Source organism: Periplaneta americana, chromosome 16 (genome assembly GCF_040183065.1).
Source record: "Periplaneta americana isolate PAMFEO1 chromosome 16, P.americana_PAMFEO1_priV1, whole genome shotgun sequence".
NCBI lineage: Eukaryota > Metazoa > Arthropoda > Insecta > Blattodea > Blattidae > Periplaneta > Periplaneta americana.
In genome coordinates, this window is record NC_091132.1 from 174,962,784 (window position 1) to 174,988,777 (window position 25,994).

General features: G+C 34.6%; 1 protein-coding gene across 2 annotated transcripts in view; it reads right to left on the minus strand.

Moving 5' to 3' along the window:
- Window positions 1-49: 49 nt before the first annotated feature.
- The window catches only part of LOC138691988 (zinc finger protein 234-like), a 36,514-nt gene continuing 10,569 nt past the window's right edge, over window positions 50-25,994 (minus strand). Inside the window, exons 1-5 of one of the 2 annotated variants that reach the window (XM_069814704.1) lie at window positions 18,744-18,877; window positions 15,615-15,727; window positions 11,893-12,030; window positions 8,543-8,628; window positions 50-4,512 (exon numbers count right to left, since the gene is read on the minus strand). In XM_069814704.1, the coding sequence (XP_069670805.1) occupies window positions 3,036-4,512; window positions 8,543-8,628; window positions 11,893-12,030; window positions 15,615-15,707 (1,794 nt within the window). In that variant the 5' untranslated portion in view covers window positions 15,708-15,727; window positions 18,744-18,877 and the 3' untranslated portion in view covers window positions 50-3,035. Of the gene's footprint in view, window positions 4,513-8,542; window positions 8,629-11,892; window positions 12,031-15,614; window positions 15,728-18,743; window positions 18,878-25,994 lie in introns of those variants that run through there. The other variant, XM_069814703.1, reaches the window with a different exon arrangement.

Genomic DNA, 25,994 nt, shown 5'->3' on the forward strand with positions numbered 1-25,994 from the left:
GTTAACGAAATTTTTTAAATAAAAAAATGCTTTAAGTAATTATTGAAGATTCCTTTACAACTTCTTACAGGTATTTTCCTCTTTTACAGATTTATTAAGGATGAAAACAATAAAATAAATGGATATGTAAAGTGTTCATGGTACAACAGGTTTGTGTACCTTGGAACACAGGTAATATAAGTGGAAATATAGCTGTAAAAACTCACAATCATTCAAAAAATGTATTTGTCATGATTTGGAGACTTCTCTGATTGAGATTTTATTTTCTGGAGGAGCCATAACTTCAACAGCTTTGTTGAAGGCATCTGGATCAATTGGAGTCCTCTTAACTTCAGACTTACTTCGTGGCATGATCTTGAAATAAAACAAAACAAAAACCGATAGCATCATGTAGTTTGGAACATATACAATATGGTTTGTGTTTCAAGGTACAAGAGGGCCCTCGTTTAAACAAATATGGTTACCTAAACTAGACATGAGAATAAATCTTGGAAATTATCATATGAATTTACTTACCAGATGATAGGGAACACACTGTACTTTATTGATAATTACAAATACAAATTGGTTTCGTGTTGGAAAACATAACAATGAACGAAATATTTACTTTCGGTGCCAAAAATATTATTTCGTCCACGGAATACACATTTTATAATAAATCAAACTGGAACTGTGATCAAAGCTACCTAGCGGCTTTCTCTACAATCTATTTCACTTCGAGTCTGCTAAGGTAGCAGCAAAAAATGCAAAATAAAAATATTATTCAAGATACAGTACATTATGCTCAATGCACAATAGTCTCCCTTACTGATTAACAAGGAAACGCACTTAGCACCTGAGCTATGGCGGTAGATGTAAGGAATTGGAAATAGTTTGAAAATTAACATAGTAAAGTAATAAAGTTAGTAACTTAAGAGATTAGTGCTATATAAATGTCAAAATTATGTACAGAAAAATTACTACACGAAAAGAGTCACCATTTTTATTTCCACAATTTCGTACTAACCAAATTTCATTATCTGACATTCAATATTTTTCACAGAATAACCTGAGCTATTCACCTGTTGTACGTAGTTACAAATAGATGCATTTCCGCAATATTGTCCAAAACGGTAGTGAAATAAAAGGATCAGAAAAGATTAGATTGAAAATGTTTTTACTAGATGGATCTTTTTTTCACATCTATTCAATTCTCTGTCGTATCTTTCGATATTATCTCTCAGGAATATTCCTACACACTTTATCACAAAATAAATTACTTACCTCAGGTAACTCGGTCCACCGTCCTCTGAACTAGTGGTTGTTCAGCCAGCCATTCACCCAATATGCTTGTTCCAGAGGTCCAGGTGAAAATATCTGGACAGTGGTTGTTTGGGGACTTGTACCGCACCAGAAAGAAAGCATTTGTAGTGCCATTGAAGAAAGAGATTATTGTTGAAGGACATAATTAACAATTCTGCTTTAAATTTAGAAGATGATCTATTCACTCATGACGTCAGATGTGGCAGGAAACAACCACAAGTCTTTGCTACCAGATTTAAGATCATTTTAAGAAGTACTATATGCAAACGACTGCAATTATCTTGGATGATGTCAATTATTATTGTCAGTGAAGGTATTGTATTTTTTGAACTGCCAACAATTATTTTTATCAGTGAATTCATATAATGTAGATGATATTAGGATTACATGAGTTTATACAAAGAATATAGGACCAGAGGATGTAACGCCAGATGACAGATGAATTGCTAACAAATCGGGGAAGTAAAAGATACAATGGCGAAATTAAATTGGCTCTATATAGTTCAACTTTTACGCATTCAAGCAATTCATACAGGAGCGAACAAAACACATTCAATTGTGCAGATCTTTCCACTACAAATGAGAGCGCATGCGGAAAATTGAAACCTACCCATCGCCGGTTGGTATCTTGTAGGTATTTCTATCAACAGTAGCATGTAGCGAGCAGCTGATTGTTTAGGTGGCCGTTACTAAACTGAACATTCTTTTGTTTTGTGATGGTGGGCCTTTTAAGCTGAAAATGGCGACAAGTACGATTAGATTTATTGAAGATTATCGCAAACATGAGTGCCTATCAAGTGTTCAACCACAATTTTGCGAATCAAGTAGGCCATATATACGTAGAAAAGATGACGTTCAACATAGCGCATGGTGTAGACACAAAATCTGCATGCATCTTAATTGATTGTTCATTTTCAACTTGACTCTTTCAATATTCTCCTCAGATTGCATGCAGTTGAACCGAGTAGATGCACCTTTTAAAGTAGACTTTGATGACCAGAGTCATAAAATTTTCAATAAAACACATTAACACACTCAAACTGATATACTACCCACAATAAATATATTGGTGAAACTAGCGCTGAGATAGTTCCATTGATTTCGGAAGTTAAAGTCGTTGAATTTATAAGCGATTTTTGTGAAGATGCAGTTGATCGTATATGCAAGGCTTATAATAAAAGCCTAACGTATATAGAATGTGTTTAAGCGAAGTACAAAAGGAACTACCTCAAAGCCAGATTAGAAAATGTATTTTATAAACTGTATTACGAAACAGTTCCAGTTCAATATAATTCGTACTGTTAAATTACCATTAATTTTAGCATAACAGTATAACATACTTCTATTACTTCTACTATAATAAATATACAATATGATTTACATATTTTATCACGTAATATATGAGCCGTTGAGAGCAGAAGCGGTGTAAGTGAAAAATGGGTAATGAGGGTTACAGTAAACGTTCTGTAAAATACAGCGCAAAGTAGCAATTAATATTCAATTTATTTAAACTATTGGTAGTCAGTGGATAGCAAGAAGGCCATATTAATTGGTACTTTGAGCTGTTTTTTTTACAGAAATTTTACTTTAAACCTCATTACGCAATTTTGACTTACACCACTTTTGCTCTGAACGGCTCATATTACGATGTCAAATCTTAACAAAAGTGGACATTAAAATTTGTATACAAGTGGACAACGTCTAAATGTTGCGAAGAACAAGAAACACATTCCTTAAATATCATTCTTGAACGTCTTCTGGTCTTTATGTGTTAGGAGATGCCTTCTCAAAATTTGCCTCTGAGAAAAGGACCTCTCACACACATCGCACTTGAAAGGCTTTTCGCCACTATGTACTCTCTCATGCAGTTTCAGATTACCAGACACAGAGAAACCCTTCCCACATACATCGCACTTGTAAGGTTTTTCCCCTGTGTGCACGCGTAAATGTCCTTTGAGTTGTGCGTTCTCAAAGAAACACTTCCCGCACACATCGCATTTGAACGACCTTTCGTCTCTGTGCCTCAGCATATGCCTCTTCAGATTTATCGAATGTGAGAACGATTTCTCACAAACATCGCATTTGTATCTTTTGATGCCAGTGTGCTGACTAAAATGAACTTTGAGACGACGCGATTCCGTGAAACATTTCCCACAGACGTCGCATTTGAAAGGCTTTTCCCCTGTGTGCTTTAGTAGATGCAATTTCAAACTTGAGAATTGCGTGAAACATTTATCACAAAAGTGACACTTGTATGGTTTTTCGCCACTATGGTTTCGTACGTGACATTTCAGATACGCTGACTGAGAGAAAACCTTTCCACATACGTTGCACTTGAATGGCTTTTCACCTGTGTGTTGGCGTAAATGGATTTTTAGTTGCCCTGGCTCAAAGAAACATCTTGAGCACACGTCACATTTATAAGGCGATTCGCCTGTGTGTCTTAGCATGTGCCTTTTCAGATTAATCGAATAAGCGAAAGCTTTCTCACAGAGTTGGCACTTGAACTCTCTCTCAGTTGTGTGATGACGTACATGGCATACGAGACGTCCAGAATCAGAGAAACACTTTCCACACACATTGCACTTGAATCGTTCGTCTGCGTGTTGGATCATGTGCCTTTTCAGGTCTACACTATTCCCGTAACACTCGTCACAATCCGCACATTTCAATCCTTCGTGACTCGTATGTAGACGTTCGTGTGTTTTCAGAAGGTTTGAATCCAGAAACCACTGACCACAGAGAACGCACTGGAACAGATCTTTGCCTCTGTTGCTAAGGTGTCTTCTCAAATTAGACTTTTGACTAAAACTCATTTTGCAGATATCGCATTTGTATGGTTTATCCCCGCTATGCACGAGAACATGACACTTCAGAGTAGCAGATGCTGTGAAACTCCTCCCACACTCTTTGCATTTGAATGGCTTTTCGCCCGTGTGCTGGCGTGAATGAACTTTAAGATTCCCGTGAACTGCAAAACACTTTCCGCAAACGTCACATCTGAAAGGCTTTTCACCTGTGTGTGTTAGGACATGGGTATTCAAACTCGTTAAATAAGAGAAAGATCTGTCACAGATATCGCACTGGAATCGCTTCGTAGCCGCACATTCGGGAGGGAAAAAATTTGCTGAAACAATGTCACCAGTATTAGACTTCCTTGAACTGTCAATGCGATGGTACTCTGGTGAAATGCTCCTGGTAGGCGTCGTTCTAGAATGAAAATATGCCATATAGGAATAACAAAACACTTCAACATAAGAATATAGTTCCCGGAATTTTTATGAAAATCGAAGTAAGAAATATGTACATAAAATGTAGTAAATATCGCGAAAATATGTAATTAAATAGGTATAGTAGTATGACCAGCCTCATGGTCTAGTGGTCAGAATTTCTCGCTATAGTTAATGAAATCCCGGTCTCAATTCCCTGTGAGAGGGGGATTATTCCTGTGTTTGTCCATGGTCTGGAATTTAGGTTAAGTTGAGATTTAAGATTTCTCCTGGCACCACATAATCATAATCATCCTATCATAACATCGGGGTAAAGTAACTCCGCTTTCCAGGTGCCCCAAGTCAGAAGTGGGTTACAAATAAGCTACTGTCAACATAGAAGACCAGAGATGTCGGAAAGATAATTTGGTGGCATTGGTTCAAAAAAATATATGTACAGCAGAACCTGTCTAATCCCTGGCAATGAAGGGAATGGACTGAATGGTTAAACGAAAAATCGAGTAATCCATACCATACTTTATCCAAAATTTCGTAATTTCCTTCGTTGCCTTGTGTTTAACGTGCTATTAGTGGCTTATGAGTTCACGAAATGTAAGATTTAAAAGGCATATTGGTCCGACAAGTTAACATTTAAATGAAGATAAATATAATAAAATCCTTCAATAACCGACTATTTTTAACCTAACGCGTAGCACAAGAAATTACATTAGGTTATACATATACAGTCTTACTAATAAACCGTGTATAGTTTTTATACGAGACTTGTGCAGAGTTGAGACAGAAAACGTTACTAATAAACTGTGAATAAGCTATGGACGTATAAACAGGCTGTAACTATACAATGGGAATTGCTTTGCAGTAGTTATATACACGAAACCCCTTGTATAAGCGTTGGATATAGCGAAAAAATGCCCGCACCTCTAACAGCTGTTCGTATCGACTGTCATTTTATGATGATGGTTACCTTGTAACCACAGAAGAACAAACCAAAGATCATGGAATTATTAGAATAATATTGCTGTAGCTTGTACTCTTTGACCAAAATGTAGTGTGGTAATCGATTAGAGCCAGTTGTACTATCGATATTTAACACGCCATACTAGAGCGCTCTATCGGATGCAATAGAGAACCTCAGATATTCTATTACCTTTCGTAACGAAGTAATGACGAAACTATGACCTAGCTGTGTAACAGTTATACACGACGTATGTAGTGATTATTAGTAAGGAATTTACACACGACTTATAAACGAGCTACTCATTGTATAAGTATAAGACAGTTAAACATCTGTATATAGGGTTTTTACTAGTAAGACTGATAAAACATATGACTAGCGCTTTCGCCAATAAGGTGGCATCTTCAGGTCTAGTTAGCATATTATGAAGCTTTACACATAAAGACATAGATGAAATGCAACATAATAAATATGATAAAATACATGACGTGAGAGAAAAAATATTCAATATTAAAATAACTGCGCAAACAGAACGCAAAGTGAATTAATGACTTGAAAACAGGTGAGATGGTTGTAGTAATTCAACCTCCATAAAGTCTAGATATTAAATTACAGAATCAAAGCTTGAACAAGAGTCTGCAAGACATGTGTGCAGCTTATAATAGTACATTATGCAACAAACCTATAATGATAGTAATTAAGAAGCGAGTATGGATGTTTATGAAACGAGCGCAAGCGAGTTTCATAATTTTCATACGAGCTTCTTAATTACCATTATAGGCGAGTTTCATACGACATTTTATGCTGGACCATATTTCTAACTTGAAATTACAGTATTCAGATGTATACATTTTATTTGTATCTGACAAGATCGGAAGTGACCTTGTTCTAGGTCGTGAATTGTGAGATGTGCGCAGACGCGAAGGTATTGATTTTTTCCGAGGAACAATAATGTCATTGACCTTGTTGTAATCCCGTTAAACTTTATATAACCTTGATTATTGAATTCGACATTGAAAAACGAGATGACAAATTGAATTTATTTGAATATTATTTACAATTAACGCTAATTATTATAGTAACAGAAAATAACCTTCTGCGACAGTATTGGATTTCCAGCCTCCGTGACTTTTCGCTAATTCTCTTTCGATTGCATATCCGAGAATAATCGATACTTGCGGTTTTATAACGATACAAAGCTGACTTGTCATTGGCTGAACACCTGTAAGCTGAATTGTCATTGGCTGAACACCTGTAAGCTGAGTTGTCATTGGCTGAACACCTGTACTTTAATGAGTAGGTGTACTTTCATGACATGCATTAAAGGACTGCTACCAGGTGTATAATTACTACATTTCGGCATGGTCGAGCTTAAAATATAAAAAAAGACGGTTAAAAGAGTAAAAAGTTGCAACAGTCATCACGACACACAGAATGGCAGCGTTTAGTGAATGAGATTTTTGAAGCCGTGGGAAGAGTTGATGTTACATGGCTGGTGATTATGTTGCATTTCATCTATGTCTTTATGTATAAAGCCTACAATGGAAAATATTTTCCATAATCTTCTGCATGAGTAAGAAAGATGAGAATACCATCTCAGATAGTGATCAATAATGATTCCCAGATATGTAAAAAATGCACCTTCATTTAAAGCAGGGCTTGCCAAACTACAGCCCGCGAGCTACTTTTGTTCGGCCTATTTACTAACTTGAAAAAAATTGAAAGTCAATAAAAGAGGATTAATTTATTCATGAATTTCGATTCATGAAATCAAATCAGAGGCCCAGATCCTTAAACAAATTCCTCATATACTGTGGTATAGTCCGCGTCACCGTTTTTGGCGTGTGAAATAAGTAATGGGAACGTTAAGTGCGAGTGTTTTACATTTGCCGCAGTCAGTCTGACAACTATTTGGCAAATGGCTGATGTGACGTGTATAGGAAGTGGTACTATTTTCAGCTGCAGTAGCAACATGCTCACAAACTGAGCACTATATAACAATGATGTTGCTACAATACAGGCTACTGGTTGCAAGTGTTCAGCCGCCAGGTGAACGTGGGTTGTCCAGCCCAAGCGCGAATTGTGGCAACAGAGCAACCAGAGCAACAGAGCAACAGCGACTTCTTTCGGTACAAGCTCACTCATAATAGAGCAGTGGAAATGTGAAGTGGTAAATATTATCCAGTTAAGAACAGTATTAGAACTCCGAGTTAATCCACAAGCATTTACTAGTAGTTCTTACAGCGTAACTTTAATTATGGCAGGGAAAGAAAAAAAAAGAGAAAATGGTCAGTGAATGTTCGGTGTTTAAACAGCAATGGCGTTTGGACTATTTTATGATTCAAACTGGAAATAAAACAATTATGTCTGATTTGTAACGAATCAGTTGCTGTGTTTGAAGAATGTAACATTCGCAGGCATTATGAAATCAAACATTTTTCAAAATTTTCACCATTTACGGGGAAGTTACGGAGTGATAAATTTGAAGCAATGAAGCGTGGACTATCATCTTAACAGAAAATTTCATCAAACAGGGATCAGACAGTGAAGCAGCAACAGGGGCTAGTTTCGCATGAACTGGCGAAAAGGGCAAAATCTTTCAGTGATGGTGAACTTATTAAATCGTGAATGATAATCGTGGCAAAGGAGATTTGTCCTGAGAAAGTACATTTATTTAAGATTATTAATCTTTCAGTACATACAGTTCCTCGAAGAGTGGAAGATACTGCCAAAAACATAACTTGCCAGTAGAATGAAAAAAGAAAACAGTTTGAAAGTGTACGTTTTAGGTCAATAAAACACAAAATTTGAATACCGATGTTGTTTATGAGTTTTGTTTGTTAGACTTAATTTAAACTGACGTAACTTGGCCTGTGATTCTTTCTCAGAAGGTTAATGTGGTTCTCGCTATGAAAAGTTTGGCAAGCCCTGATTTAAAGGGAAGTAGATGAAAAATAAAAATGAATATCACATTAGAAATTTAACTTCCTATACCAAAATTTAACTGATGCAATGAAGCCAAACACGAAGATATAAGGGCAAGAATTGTTCTCACCTGTCAGGTAATATTTCATCCTCGAGTGTAACTGTTTCTGGAAGCCACTCCTGCTTCACTGTGTCCAAGAAACATGACTCTTCCTCCTGAAAAGGGAGGATCAGTAAATGAGACAACACATCCTCAGCTCAACAAGTGTAACAGGTTTCTAAAATATGGAGATATATACATGCTAAATTCCCGTTACCAACAAGCATTTCACTGCTATAATGAGGGTCACATCAGCGAATAGGGATTATAAAGAATGGACACTGAGCGAATTTTCTTGTGTTTCGTTTCTCTGTGCGCCGGCGTTTAGTTCCACTTTCAAGCGCTAGAGGTTAGTGTAATCGAGCATACGCTAAGATAATAATTGAATATAGAGATGAGACACAGGATCCAAACATCGCCTACCTTATTGCATAATCCAGTAACGCTTTGCTTCAAATAAATTCAAGTTAACAGCTTTTCCTTATTTCTCAGTGACGAACTAGTTGTAATAATAATTTTTTATATTCCAGATATAATAAATTATATTATAAAATTAAGTATCAAATTCGTTTAATATTTGTACCAGTATATAATATAATACAGGTATATGGTTTTACTTCTCATAAGGGTTTTGTTTTTCCATTTTCAGTGCTATCAAATCATTAAATATTTTAATTGTTGTTGGGGTCAACGTCTCAACTTTCATTATAAAGGAACTCTAGAGTCTAGACATTATAGTTAATGACGGATTTATTATTTTATGGATCCAATTTATTTTGAGTACATATTGTACTTTGATGTATTAATTATATGCGTTATATTTCCGCTGTGTCGACTGCTAGCTGGTGTGATGTCAGCGCCAACTCTAGGGAGAAAGCAGAATCTCGCGCTCTAGCTGGCTTGAAGGTCGTTGAAATCAGTCCGGCTACATCAAAGGTACCAACGCGAAGTGTCCATTCTTTATAATCCCTATTCGCTGGTTACATAAGAACAGTTCCTAACAGCAAATATTGCCGTCTTGTCAGTGTTGCCAACTGTTACCAGATATCACACGATCCTACGTAATAAATGACTTAATTACTTACCGTACTTTATGTTGGAAGGTTATTCTAAATAATTTGTAACATATTTTCGTAGGCAAACTATACGGGAAAGGGATCAACATGTCAAGTATTTTGTCTGGCAATACGAAATTCATTGGTTTGACTAAACAATTGATTCAAGAAACCTAACCTAAAATCGTATTTTGTTTGACCACATGAAATTGTTAGTACTAACTCCGAAAATTTACCTGATTATAGTTTTGAATTATAACCACAACCCAACACCTAAAATAACTATTATGTATTAATATTAAAACTGATATTAATTAATTAATAGTATGTTCAAATTTCACTGACTTCAAGTAACCTGCTCAGAAATCTAGTACAATTTTATTTTCATGGAACTCCAGTACCGACAAATATTGTCGATATTTGTCTCAACTGCCAACATACCAGTTTGAAAATCACTACCATTTGTAGTATTTGTCAGAATCGAAATTCGAAACGAAGTTGGCAAAAGAAAATTCAACCTGCAAACTAGAAAATCAGCACAATCCACTAGCATATGTAGTAATGGGGGGAAAAATGGTTAGGGTATGAAGTAAGCTGACCCGGACTATACTTTAAATCAACATTAACATTAACATCAACATCATATTACTGTAAACAAAAGAGACTCTGAGAACGACAGTGACAACATCTGAATCGTGGATTGCAGAAACCCAACAGGTCACAATTTTTCTCATATGGTTGTAATATTCAGATAAAGGGCTTTCAAGTGGTGCAGAGATCCCACACATCCAGTGCCCAGTGTACATTTCGCAGCGGCAATAAGTTAAAGTGAATTGGAGGACATTGCAGTAACACCACAAATTCGGGGAATGTGGAATTTTTAGAAACTAAAAATGTTTTGTTTGCTTATATATAAAATAAATAAAAAAATAAAATAAAATGAATAATTAAATAAAAAAAATAATTAATTAAATAAATAAAATATATAAGTAAATAAAAAATAAATAAATTACTTAATTAAATAAATAAAATAAAATAAAATAAAATTTAATTAAGTAATTAAATAAATTTAACAAATTTAATTAATTAGATAAATACATGAAATTAAGTAAAATTAAATATAAATAAATAAATAAATAAATAAAATTAAGTATAAATACATAATTTTAAAAAATTAAATTGAATGAAATGTAAATAAATACATTAATTAATTTAAAAATAAATATAAACAAATAAATAAAATAAATTTAATACAATTAATTAAATATAAATAAATCAACCAATCAATAAATAAATTAAATATAAATAAATAAAAAATTAAATTAAATATAAATAAAAAAAAAATATAATTAATTTTTAATAAATAAATAAAAATAAATAAAATTAGATGTAAATAAATAAATGAAATAAAATTAAGTATAAATAAACGAAAAATAATATATAATTAAATATAAATAATAAGAAATAAAATAAGTAAAATAAAATAAATGGAAATAATTGAATTAATAAAAAAATAAATAAATAAACCCAATTAATAAAATATATAAAATAAAATAAAATAAATAAAAATAAAATTAATTAATTGAAATAAAATAAATTAAAAGAAGTAAATAAATTAATTAAAATAAAATAAATAAATAATAAGATAAATAAAATAAACAAAATAAAATAAAATAAATTAAATAAAGAAACAAAATTAAAATAAACAAATTAAATTAAATTAAATAAAATAAATAAATATATATACAAAATAAATTAAATAAATAAAATAAACTAAATAAATGAATTAAATAAATAAATAAATAAATATATAAATAAATAAGTCTTATAGGTTTTAAGGAATTTGAGTAACTAAAAATGTTGTTCACATAAGTTTGCATTTCTGTATGTTTGTGTACTTTTCAATTTCTTGCTTAAATATACATCTGAAGTTCTTCGTAAGATAAAAATTTGTCATTCTTCATCTTCTTCACCTAAAAATTATTTTAAACAAATAAATTTATAGTTACTAGTTGTGAACTGATGTGGCGTTAAAATTTAAGCTCAATTCTTGGAACATCCGTGGCCAACTTGTAAGTTTCGAAGCTGCATTTCAGTTAAACACACAGAAAAGCACGATCAGTTATATATTGCATGTAAAAAGATGTTTGAATTTACAGTATTTAGTTCATCAATGCAATTAAAAACATGCTGAAAATTGTGCCATTCCTATTGTAAGATGAAAGTATCTGCGAATAGTTGTACAGACATGGAGTTGGTAACGAACAAAATACAAGTTAACAACTGAAAAAACAACAGCCAATCAGCCTCATAGCCTACACTCACCACAGCTTCATGTTTCACCACAGGACATTCAACTGGCAGTACAGTATCCTCTACTTTAATATCTGAAGTCTGATCATAGCTGTAGTTCACACATTCCTTCTTAATCCCCGTCAAATGCAGATTCGATAAACTCCCTTCCTGTTGAACACAAAGACATCATAAATGATTGCTATATTACAGGGCGGTAGAATTCGAGTTCAGGTATTACACGCTGCTCTCTGGGATTCAATGCAAGAGAATGGAAAAGTTCTAGGCAATATGAGCAGCCCTTGAGACAAAGGAAAGGAGACATTTGTATCTGAAAATAATTGTAATCAGCAAAATAACAGAACCACCAGTTAATGTCTTCTATGACGTAACTAATTACAGTACACTGTACATTTATGATCTATATACTGATGATAATACTAGGGCTGGATAAAAAGTAATGGCAACAGTTCGATATTTCTGATATGGCTTTATTCACAGGGTTACAACATTTACGTACCTTCTATATAGTCGCCCCCCTTATTTATTACCTTTTGCCAAATGTTTGGAAGGCGTCGTACACCATCAGCGCGTCCATCTATGTTGATGTTCCGTACTGACCGCCCTATAGCATGGATAAGTTAATCTCTGATATTGTTCCGGGTCCCTCGCAGTGGTTGTTTCACTTTGGTGTAAAGATCGTAATCGCATGGACTCATATCGGGTGAATACGGTGGATATTCCAGAATCTCCCATTGCCAGCAGAGCAAGAGGTCCTTGACAGCAGCAGCGGTGTGACTCCTTGCATTATCATGGAGAATGATGGGATTCTGTACCCCCAAGTGTCGTCGTTTTCTCCTGAGGGCTGGTGCTGCAGGAACCTGCATTAGTAGACCCGAGTTTGCCGTCTGCCTTGGAGGTACAGAGTGGTGCAGTATTACCCCCATCAATGTCATACACCACAATGAACATCACCTTCACAGCACTTTGTGTAGGGCGCACTTTCTTCGGACGAGAAGAACCTGGATGCTTCCATTCATTTGATTGGCGTTCCAAGTTTGGTTGGTTCGTATGAGCGTGCCCAGGTTTCGTCCATAGCGACGATTCGTCCAAGAAAGTCGTCATCTTCCCTTTGGTACCGGTCCAACAAGGCCTGTGCGACTGCATAGCGGTGCCATTGTTAAACCTCGGAAATTTCACGGGGTATCCAACGCCTGTAATTTTGCGGTAACCCAGAATGTCTTGCAGAATGTGGAGCACAGTTTTGTGACATACTCCGACTTCCGCTGCTAACTCACGCGCAGTTCATCGGCGATCAGCATCCAACAGGGAAGCAAGGAGTTGAACTGTGTTGTCCTCCACGCGGGGTCGTCCTGAACGACATCCCTGCCTTCCCAGAACGCTTTAACCCATCGTGCCACTGTGCGATATGGCAACGCTGCACCCTGAAAACATTCTTGTGCACTACGACCTCGCGCCACTTCAATTTTGATCCAGGAACATTGCTCTAGTTTTGTAAACGTGATCTTTTTTTTTTTTATTTTATTGGGTTATTTTACGACGCTGTATCAACATCTAGGTTATTTAGCGTCTGAATGATATGAAGGTGATAAGTCCGGGGTCCAGCACCGAAAGTTACCCAGCATTTGCTCGTATTGGGTTGAGGGAAAACCCCGGAAAAAACCTCAACCAGGTAACTTGCCCCAACCGGGATTCGAACCCGGGCCACCTGGTTTCGCAGCCAGACGCGCTGACCGTTACTCCACAGGTGTGGACTTAAACGTGATCTTAGGGCGCTCGCACTATCCCCATGAAAGTGAACGTTCTACACACTGCAGTAGATTGACAGAGTACTGTCGCCGCTGGCTGCACTAACTCATCTAACAGTCCTTGTTCATGTCCACACAGCTGGCAGCTCTCGAACGCACCATCGTCACGTGACAGCAGTGTTGCCATTATTTTTTATCCAACCTATGTATATTAACTGTACAATGGCGAAATGCCAGCAGAGGAAATGGGAGTACCATACAAAGATATACCATGATTGTCTTTTTTAACGAATAAGAATAAGATAGTTACTCCATGTACATACATGCACATTTCAGTATTCATTAAAAAACTGGAAACAGACAGGGCTGAGCAGTATTTGAAATACATTTGTATTTTGTAATTTGTAGGGATTTTCGAAAGTATTTTGTACGTAAATACATAACATTGATGTATTTTGTATTTCAAATACTCAAAATACTTTTTTCTCCTGGTTGTCCTTCAAGTTTTGGATTTGGATTTGAAGAATGAACTTCTATCTTATTTGTTCGCGTAGGCTTCCGTGGTTGGTGTACATGGTGTGTGGATAAGCTTCAGGGCTTCTACCGCGTTGTCTTGGTGTTATTGGCTGACGTTTCTACCACTGTGTTGTGGCCATCTTCAGAACTGCTCTGAAGATGGCCACAACACAGCAGTCGAAACGTCAGCCAATAACACCAAGACAACGCGGTAGAAGCCCTGAAGCTTATCCACACATTCTATCTTATTTGCCTACCTGTTTCAGATGTGCTAGCCATACACTTAGTTTTCTTGCCACAACTGATTTCCTTAATGCCATAAAGAAATCTCCAGCAGCATCAAGAATCCATCACCCAACACTTGCTGAATGTTCAGCATTATGGAATGCGTCTAGGAGACCCAAATCCTCAGAAATTAGATCACATGTCTTGAAATATTCATTAAAGTTTCCTTGCCAACTCGATGAAATTCTATTTATGACTCAATCTCTCAAATATTGCAATTCAAACATGATATAAACAGTATATGTGAAAAGCTGGGATTGCCAACTTTCAAAGATGTTGAGTTTCGGTACCTTGAAGAATATTGTGCAGTTCTGAAACCCATTGTCGTAGCCCTTGATTTAATACAAAATGAGAAGACTTGCTATTACGGCCAACTTTTGTCCACATTAATTTCACTCAAAAACAGGTTACATATTCTGTTATCTAGCAATCTACGCCATCTATTCCAAGTAACTCCAATCCTAATAAGTTCGCTTTCATCAAGATTTAAAGCGATGTTTGATCTGACCCCAGAAGCTAATTGAGCTATTTTGGCAGCTTGCTTCCACTATCATTGAAGATGAGATGGCTATCTGACACTGCCTCATCAAATGATAAGAAGAGAATACAGAATATGTGCGTGAAATCAGCTGAGCAGTTCTCTGCTACACCTTTGGTCAGTTCAGACAATGAAAACAATTTTTGTGTTTTTAACTCAAGTACACCACACTTTGAAAATCAAAAAGAAAAGAATTTGTCTGCTGTGGAGTATGAGCTCATACAATTCTTCAATGGCAAAGGGACAACCCTGTGCAATCTAGAGAATTACCCAACAGTGAAACAAGCTTTTATAAAGTATAATGCAAGTTTTGAGCCATCACAGTTCATAAATCATTTTATTTAATTCAATTAAAATTTATGTGGCAACTGTTCCGCATATACGAAAAGAACGGAAAAATATTGTTCTGATTTAACATGAGGTAGGCCTAACTTAATAATTTACTCCCCACCCTTTTTGAGGTACATCTGCCAAATACCGTGTATTACACATCTGTCCACGTGACTTCTAGCATGAAACCTACATACACATTGCGTTCATCAAAATAATAAATACATTACAAATACATAGAAACACTTATAATAAAGGTTATGATAAATAGCAGTTGAAAGAAACAACTGGTGATCTACTCATGGCTATAAATTTACCTCTAATAAAGGCTTCTTCTCTTCTATATCCGAATCATCACTTGCTTGTGTTACCCAGCTGTAGTCCTCAGATTCCATCTTGATTGCATCCATCACAAATGAAACAGTTGAATCTGAAACGGACATCTTTTTGTAGAATGTCAGTTGTTGATTAAAGCTTATTTGTAGCGATTACAACATAAAACATTTCTGAAAGTTCGGAATATATCCAAAATGATGTCCTGTACAAAATATCCAAGAAACTTATCATCAGTTGCTATATTATTTGCAAGATAACTATCTGCAATTCTTAATAATACTTCATTATTATATTAATCAAACTGTGAGTATTCAATTTCGACAGCATTGCGTCATTTCTTTTGTTGTCAGCTAGTTACAAAGAAATCACTCTCTATTTTGTATGTTACTTTACATCTATTTTTTTTTTAACTTTTTTGATGATGTGTTTTATTCTTCATTATATAGACATTAGCTATTAAAGGTGATTGCGAGTATTAATTATGCATTACATAAACTTTATTCCCATACGGTCGACTGTTCAGAATAATTACGGTTTCGTCACTTCCCTTCATGCTCGTAAGGATTTTGTACCTGGGAATAAGCCTCTAGAATTGGGTGTCCACGGAATGATAAGGCTGTAGCTATATTTAAGTACTGTTTAAGACTTCTAACGTGCTGAAAATTACAGGCAACATACTACGACCGAATTTATATCTATAACCTATCAGCAAAATCATTGGTGAAACTTTAACTCGATAACTAGCAATGTAATATTACAATGTGTGAATTAGCTTATCAGTTTATTAATACTGAGAGCGAAAAACTCAATTACGCGCCAAAATGAAGGGTACACGGGAATAACGATCAAGGTCCATTTTAGAAAGTTTCGAGAAAAATGAATTTTAAAGTTTAAGCACTTAATACTTTGTTATGTGTGTATTTAATAGAAATTGACGTAGTGGAATGTCAAGAACGATTATTTCTTATTACTAGCTAGACCACATGATAGTATTTCCTTTCCACTATAAGATAGCATTATTAACTCAATTAGTCCACACCTGTGGAGTAACGGTCAGCGCGTCTGGCCGCGAAACCAGGTGGCCCGGGTTCGAATCCCGGTCGGGGCAAGTTACCTGGTTGAGGTTTTTTCCGGGGGTTTCCCTCAACCCAATATGAGCAAATGCTGGGTAACTTTTGGTGTTGGACCCTGGACTCATTTCACCGGCACTATCACCTTCATATCATTCAGACGCTAAATAACCTCAGATGTTGATACAGCGTCGTAAAATAACCCAATAAAATAAATAACAAAAAAATTAACTCAATTTCGATTTTTGATGGACCTTGATCGTTTTTCCCGTGTACCCTTCAAATATCTTACCAAATTGTGGATAATTGTTAAACAGAATCATAATTACAAAAATACACCAAAAAGTGTTAACTTTCCCCAATCTATATGCTGAAAATTCGTGACAATTCACTTATTTTTAGAGGAAAATATACATAAGTAATAAAAACATTGGATAAATAATTATGGTTTTAATTTGGAGAAACAAAATAAACGCTTCCTTCATCTTATTTCCTGAATATCTCTTATAATCTTAGATTTCACACAGCAGATAACACAAGAGTGTAAATAAAAACCATGAGAGATGGGTAGTTTTAAAAAATCTAGTAATCAAGTTGCAATTTATAGAACCAAAAGTTCGCTTTATTCAACATATTAATCTAGCTACCTTGGATACGTAAACAAAACAACGTAGAAATATCGCTTCTGTGAATGGTCGATTTAACTATAAAACTCATTACATATAGAAAATCCAAATGAATGTGTAGACTAAGCAACACAGCCTAGTATATACAGTCACGAAGCTTGAGTTGTTCAGGGTACTAGAAACAATAGACTGTGACGGTACTATTTCGCATTGTCTGTGATGAGACGATAGTAGAAATCCTAGTGGTTAGCAACTATCTATGGATGCATATTCCCTACGTACTGAGCTTCGTGATTGTATACACTAGACTGTGCTAGGACGTTGCCACGTTATTCTGAATTGTAGCTGCATTGCAGTATTACGTTGCTATACAAAAGTAAATGAGCGAAAAGAGTGATCGTTGTCGTCAACATGTATTTTATAAAACCTATTGTTAATCATTATGCTCTTTTTCGGGAACACTTAACAATGCCTCGAACATAAGGCTAAAGGCCAAACACGGAAGTGTCATAAGTTTCTTTATGGCACATAATGGACATAAATTCGAGGAGAAGGAGAAAAATATAGTAAATTAGAAAACTAATCAGATTATACTCAAAGGCTTATTATATTGAAGGTGTAGCACTTTGCACAAATTTACCGAGAGTTACAGAAAAAAATCGGAACAAGTGGACAATACCGGAGCAGCCAGAAAAAATCTAATTAATTTTGTAGATTAATTATCTTGGTTTATATCGAATAAAATGGTATGAAAAATATATTATATGTACTAATTTCTGTGTGAAAGATATCTGTTACGTCTCCACATTTGTGTTAATATATATATATATATATATATATATATATATGAACATATTATCAGGAAAGGCAATTTTTTAAATTAATGTATATTTTATAAGTTGTCTTCGTGCAGTTCTTCCACTTTTGCACTGCGATGGCGTTTTAATGACGTCAGTAATGTCATCATTTGAATGTAGCGAGGGTTAGGTGAGGTCAAGTTAGTTATTATTTTCCCTATTTTATGTAGAGTAGCATATATCTGAAGTTCGTATAGGGAAATTAAAATCAGTTTAACAAATAATATATGTGAGAATGTTACATAGCCTACTTTAAATTGGGTTGAGAGTGAAAATACGCATTTCCTGTCAATAAATGTATGAGTTTTAAAATTCGGGCGAAAATTAGATGGTTTTTCCGAATTTTTCGGTCAAAAATACGCAGGTTATTAATGTAAATCATTATAGAATTCCAAACCAAACTCATTATCATAAAAATCTACAAACTGATCCGATAGAGGGATGGTAAGTAATACAGTACAAAGCAAACTTACACAAAGCAGAATTTCAGCTACAAAACTAGGCTACCGGTATGTGAATTAATCCAGGGTAGCGGAACAGACGCATATAATACAAACCTCAGAGATGATACAAGGTAATAGGAATTTCTCAGTATAAAAGTAATACAATTAGATCACACGAATTATAAATCTTCACTTCAACTTGTTTTTAATTTGAGATGACCTGCTTTCACTAATTATGACGTGGAATTACTGAAACAAATGAACTGTTTAAGATCAAGAATGCCGTGGTAAAACGATATCTTCCCCTAATAATATGCTAATGCATGATCAACTGTGGCTAATGAGAAATAGACATTTCGGGCATTCGCTACAAAGCAGGGTATTTAACATAACTAATAAATAGAGAGAAGTTACAGATGGGATATAATTGAAAATAATAATTAATAGTTTGCGTCCCGCGCCGTGGCGTCGTTGTCTAACGCATCCTGCCTAGGAATCTCGTTACGGAATGCGCGCTGGTTCGAGTCCTCATGCGGGAAGAAACTTTCGCATGAAATTTCGGCCAGTGTATGGGACCGGTGCCCACCCAGCATCGTGATGCACTTGGTGAGCTACGATAGGTAGCGAAATCCGGTTGAGAAAGCCAGCTATAATGGCTGGGAGGATCATCGTGCTAACCACACGATACCTCTATTCTGGTTGAATGATCGTACACCTCTGCTTCGGCATGTGGGCGTGAGGCCAGCAGCTGGCTAGTCGGTCTAGGCCCTTCACGGGCTGTAGCGCCACGGATTATTATAATTAATAGTTTTCATTATCAATAAAATAATTTCTCTCGTTTTTGACAGGGTAATCGTTTAGTACCGGTATCCAATATATTTATCACGCAGATTAAATTACGGTACAGGCGAAATTTTACTTTTGAACTAGCCAAAGAAATAGATTGGTTTTTTGATATTGTGAGAGTGAATTGAGAGTCCGATAATAATACATTTTGTTTCCTGATGTCTTTTGTCTAGCAATTGTTTACCCTTGGTTTTGTTTCATATATTTCTAACCAGAACTAGTATTTATATTAAAAAAAAAAGGCAAAGGTATCCCCGTAACATGCCATGAAGGCACTTGGGGGGCATGGAGGTAGACCCCCATGCTTTCCATGACCTCGGCACTAGAATGAGGTGTGTATATATGAGTTAAATTATATACAAATTTATTCTGTAATCACAAATAGAATGTGATATACTTACGAACTATAATAATAATAATAATAATAATAATAATAATAATAATAATAATAATAATAATAAGATAGTTGAGAATGAAATTTGGAATCATGTAAACTTTATTTTATGCTGCATGTTTCATCATATTTCTACGTATAGTACATGTTTTCCCACATTTGAGGGAAACTTACTAACTTGAGTACTTCATGGGGTGAGGCACTTTCTGCCCCATCAATTTATAAAGCTAGAGATGGGAGGCCGAGACGTAGATGGGAAGATAATATTAAAATGGATTTGAGGGAGGTGGGATATGATGGTAGAGACTGGATTAATCTTGCTCAGGATAGGGACCAATGGCGGGCTTATATGAGGGCGGCAATGAACCTACGGGTTCCTTAAAAGCCAGTAAGTAAGAGATGTCGCCACCCCCAATGAAATTAATAGAGGGTCTTAGCCTCTCAAAATAATTCGAAGAGACATTCATCATGTTAAAAAATAATTATTTTGTTTGAAAGATGAACTGATGAATTAGACATATCAAAAATGGTTATTTGAAATCCACAGTCAGTTGTATCGGTAATGGCAAAATTAGTGACGCAACTCACAATGTATCACTCTGTCTTTCTTCCTGCATTTAAGTTCGGTGAATCCACGGACATGATACAATAATGATTATATAGTACTTTTTGTCTATAATGCACACTTTTTTTAAGTTCACTTCAAACACTCAACCGAATTGTAACAGTCATAAATAGGTCTATTACCAACCGGAAATAATGATAATTAGAGCAGTGCAAAGGGAGCAGTTGTTCGACACAACGGCAACAGGGCAAGGGTTGTAAATTCACCTTGTGTACCTGCAGAGGTCTGACTCTGCGGTACACAGGATAGCTGCAAGCAGTAGGTACAGCGTGGTAAAGCAAACGTCAGTACTGAAAAAACATAAAACCAGGGTTGGCCCGTCCATAAGAGCTGCGGAGCTGCAGCACTCCCTGCTTTGACAGGAAAATAAAAATAATATTTATTTTAATTTGTAGAAGAATTGTTACAGCTTTTATTGGTAAATTGCTTTATATTTCATCTGGCCGGGAATATGTACTATTATCTTATGCATAATCTTTTTGCGCGTCGGTTGTATTGGAATTGACACTGCATTCAAAGTCGTCCTGGGATCTGCAGATCATAGAGAGTGTCTCTTGCTCGGTCAGGGGGTAGAGAGGTGAAGGGAAGCAGAGGGAAACTGCCGCTGTTTAAAACCCATATTTCGCTGCAGTGGCTTGCAGAGCCAGGCGACAAGGGAAGATCTTTCCTCCACTCCCACACCGCTATTGTAATGCTACGTCAAATGGATTCTCTATTCCCTTGAAACTTAATGGCAACATTTTTATTTCCTCTTCACATACTTACTGTTGTAGAATCTTATCGAGTTAATATAATGAAATTAATATTCTCTTTTGCCTTATTATTACGTATATATCCAGCCTCCATTCCTGACTGTATAACACGTTTAGAAAAGTCTGGTACAAAACTGGTTGATCAGATTTCCCTATTGCGAAATATCTGTAAGAAAGTGACTTAAGTAGACGATAAAATTGGTATAATAATATCTGCGAAAATAACCAATATGTTAAAAAAAATAGTGGATATTATAAACTCTGCATGATTAGTGACAGTATTTCTGGAGACAAGGATTCCTTTGAAGAACTAACAGAAGTTGAAAAAAATGTTGTACAGGATTTTACGTCTGCCCCAGTTGTTTCAATAGACATAGAAAGAAGCTTCTCCACATATAAGGCCATGTTACCAGATAGACGACAATCGTTTTCTGTTAATAACTTACAAATGTCATTTGTTGTGCATTGTAACAACACTTGGAAGAAACCTGATAATGTACCACATGTGCATTAATAAATCACACTCATTGTAAAGAAAAGTAAAGACAGAAAACAACTGTTCAAGTGCTTTTGCGAACAGAATATCATGAACCCGTTACAAATAAACAGTGATTTTGTTTGCGTTCTGTATGAAATCATACATGTAAAGTATAAAGTATATTATTTGTTTAGGATGAAATGGTTAATTAGTTTTGTAATTTTGAAATCTTATTAAAATATCTGTAGAAAATTAATTGCAGAAACGTTAGGGAACTGTGTCATTTCTATTGTGTCGTCTGTACGTCAACATCGTGTATACTTTATTTTATTTCAAGGAGTGCAGTTCGGTGGCTTATTTGAACACCGAACTGCACTCCTTGAAATAAAATAAGGTATACATGACCGTCGCTTGTACACAGGGAACACGCCGAGTAACATCGGAACCCTTGCTATGATGCCATTCTGTCTGTCATGTGCTCCGTCTGCACCGCTCTAATGATAACAATAATTAAAAAGGTAAATATTTTTTCTCAAAAACTAATTGGAAAAACATGAAAAGCTTGTGTCATATTTTACAAAATGTATCAGTATTAAATTATATATAAATTTAAAGAAAAAATCTTATAAACGTTGAAAATTGGGACAAGTATAGTTCAGTATTAAAGAAACAACAAAAAAATAATTATAAGTAAGCTAACTGGAATATCAAAGTAAAAATTTGTGTATTGCATTTCCACATTGTATGGACTATGTGTTAAAATTTTCAGATTAATTGGTATGAAAATGTAAGAAATTTCAGACATTGATAGCCTTATGGGAAGAGTTTCGTTTCAGATATTGTAATGATATGGCGTTTAATTACACAATCCTGTTTTAAATGTGTGGTTAAACTAGTGCTGAGGCAGTTCTCTACCTACACCACGCATGCACCTCCAACTGTTTTACCAGTCATACCATCATAACTTTGTGACATTACAAAAGTTTTACTCTTGCTATGTCTTGCATATAGTAATCTCAAACAGGTTAGATTAGGTTTTAATTATGCCTTATAAATACGAATTTGTGTATAATATACAAAGTCTGGTGATTTTTGTTTAGTGATGTTGTCAGTACTGACTAGCGTAATGGCGGTCGTTGAAAAGAAGTTACTTATGAGTTTATTTCATTATTATTTGTAGTACTTCACTATTTCAAGTGGTTATTGAAGTAATACAAGTTTTAGTTCTTCATATTATATCGTATCGTGTATTTCATGTCCCTACATTTCTTTCCTTCACTACAATTAACAATTTTGCACTTCCATTACGTAATTTACTACATTCCCTTTACTTAAACATTTTCCTATAAAATCTTCCTATTAACTTTTCAAATGCATTTTCAGAAAAAAATTCATTAAATGTTAAGCACAGGAACACCATTTCATAATTTCAATTAAGAAACACGCCAAACGAATTATCTTTGCACCAAAAAACGGATGCTCCCTGGACCAAATTATAGTATATTTGGAAAGTTTCAGAGAAAATACACAAATTCAATCTTCTAACACGATTTGTTTTTAAATTAAGTAATGTGCTGGGAGACATCGTTAGATATAGGCCACTCTTACACTAAACCTGGAGTAATTTACGCTCATTAATCAAATATAATTCTACTTACTGTTTTTTATATGCTCACCTGTATGTAATTTCTATTTTATACATATTTCATTGTTATTTTCCATCCAAAGAACATTAAGAACGATGAATATTACTTAATATCTCCTATCTTTCTTCAAATAGTGTTTATATGCCATGTAAATTTTCATTTGTTTTCATAAGTTAACAATGATGCATATCACGAGCAACATATAAGAAATTATTTTCCTACACAATCCACGCTATATTCACGTTGTTTTGAAATGATTAATCGAAGATGGTTTGCTTATTGTTTATTACACGCACATTTGTATGTAATTTCTATTCCGTAGGTTTTTTTTCTATCACAAGATCATTAAGAATGGTGAATATTATTCATGCTTGTTTCCTGTATTTCTTGAAATAATGTTATGTGGTATGTTAGTTTTTATTTGTTGTTATTTACGTAAAAATGATGCGCCAAAAAGTAAAAAAAAATAATTTCGTACTCACTCCACATCCTATATTCACATTTGTTTTTCACTGATTTGTTAAAGAATGTACCGGTATTTAAAAGACTAATTTCGAAACATGTTACATAAATCATCCTTGTTCCAAAGGAGAATGCTGGGTGGACCAAATTATATTAAAGAATGTACCGGTATTTAAAAGACTAATTTAGAAACATGTTACATAAATCATCCTTATGCCAAAAGAAATTGCTCCCTGGACCAAATTATATTAAAGAATGTACCGGTATTTAAAAGACTAATTTAGAAACATGTTACATAAATCATCCTTATGCCAAAAGAGAATGCTCCCTGGACCAAATTATATTAAAGAATATACTGGTATCTAAAAGACTAATTTAGAAACATGTTACATAAATCATCCTTGTGCCAAAAGAGAATGCTCCCTGGACCAAATTATATTAAAGAATGTAGTGGTATTTAAAAGACTAATTTAGAAACATGTTACATAAATCATCCTTATGCCAAAAGAGAATGCTCCCTGGACCAAATTATATTAAAGAATGTACCGGTATTTAAAAGACTAATTTAGAAACATGTTACATAAATCATCCTTGTGCCAAAAGAGAATGCTCCCTGGACCAAATTATATTAAAGAATGTAGTGGTATTTAAAAGACTAATTTAGAAACATGTTACATAAATCATCCTTATGCCAAAAGAGAATGCTCCCTGGACCAAATTATATTAAAGAATGTACTGGAATCTAAAAGACTAATTTAGAAACATGTTACATAAATCATCCTTGTGCCAAAAGAGAATGCTCCCTGGACCAAATTATATTAAAGAATGTACTGGAATCTAAAAGACTAATTTAGAAACATGTTACATAAATCATCCTTATGCCAAAAGAGAATGCTCCCTGGACCAAATTATATTAAAGAATGTACTGGAATCTAAAAGACTAATTTAGAAACATGTTACATAAATCATCCTTGTGCCAAAAGAGAATGGTCCCTGGACCAAATTACATTAAAGAATGTACCGGTATTTAAAAGACTAATTTAGAAACATGTTACATAAATCATCCTTGTGCCAAAAGGGAATGCTCCCTGGACCAAATTATATTAAAGAATGTAGTGGTATTTAAAAGACTAATTTAGAAACATGTTACATAAATCATCCTTATGCCAAAAGAGAATGCTCCCTAGACCAAATTATATTAAAGAATGTACCGGTATTTAAAAGACTAATTTAGAAACATGTTACATAAATCATCCTTATGCCAAAAGAGAATGCTCCCTGGACCAAATTATATTAAAGAATGTACCGGTATTTAAAAGACTAATTTAGAAACATGTTACATAAATCATCCTTATGCCAAAAGAGAATGCTCCCTGGACCAAATTATATTAAAGAATGTACCGGTATTTAAAAGACTAATTTAGAAACATGTTACATAAATCATCCTTGTTCCAAAAGAGAATGCTCCCTGGACCAAATTATATTAAAGAATGTACCGGTATTTAAAAGACTAATTTAGAAACATGTTACATAAATCATCCTTGTGCCAAAAGGGAATGCTCCCTGGACCAAATTATATTAAAGAATGTACTGGAATCTAAAAGACTAATTTAGAAACATGTTACATAAATCATCCTTGTGCCAAAAGAGAATGCTCCCTGGACCAAATTATATTAAAGAATGTAGTGGTATTTAAAATACTAATTTAGAAACATGTTACATAAATCATCCTTATGCCAAAAGAGAATGCTCCCTGGACCAAATTATATTAAAGAATGTACCGGTATTTAAAAGACTAATTTAGAAACATGTTACATAAATCATCCTAATGCCAAAAGAGAATGCTCCCTGGACCAAATTATATTAAAGAATGTACCGGTATTTAAAAGACTAATTTAGAAGCATGTTACATAAATCATCCTTGTGCCAAAAGAGAATGGTCCCTGGACCAAATTATATTAAAGAATGTACTGGTACTTAAAAGACTAATTTAGAAACATGTTACATAAATCATCCTTGTGCCAAAAGGGAATGCTCCCTGGACCAAATTATATTAAAGAATGTACCGGTATTTAAAATACTAATTTAGAAACATGTTACATAAATCATCCTTATGCCAAAAGAGAATGCTCCCTAGACCAAATTATATTAAAGAATGTACC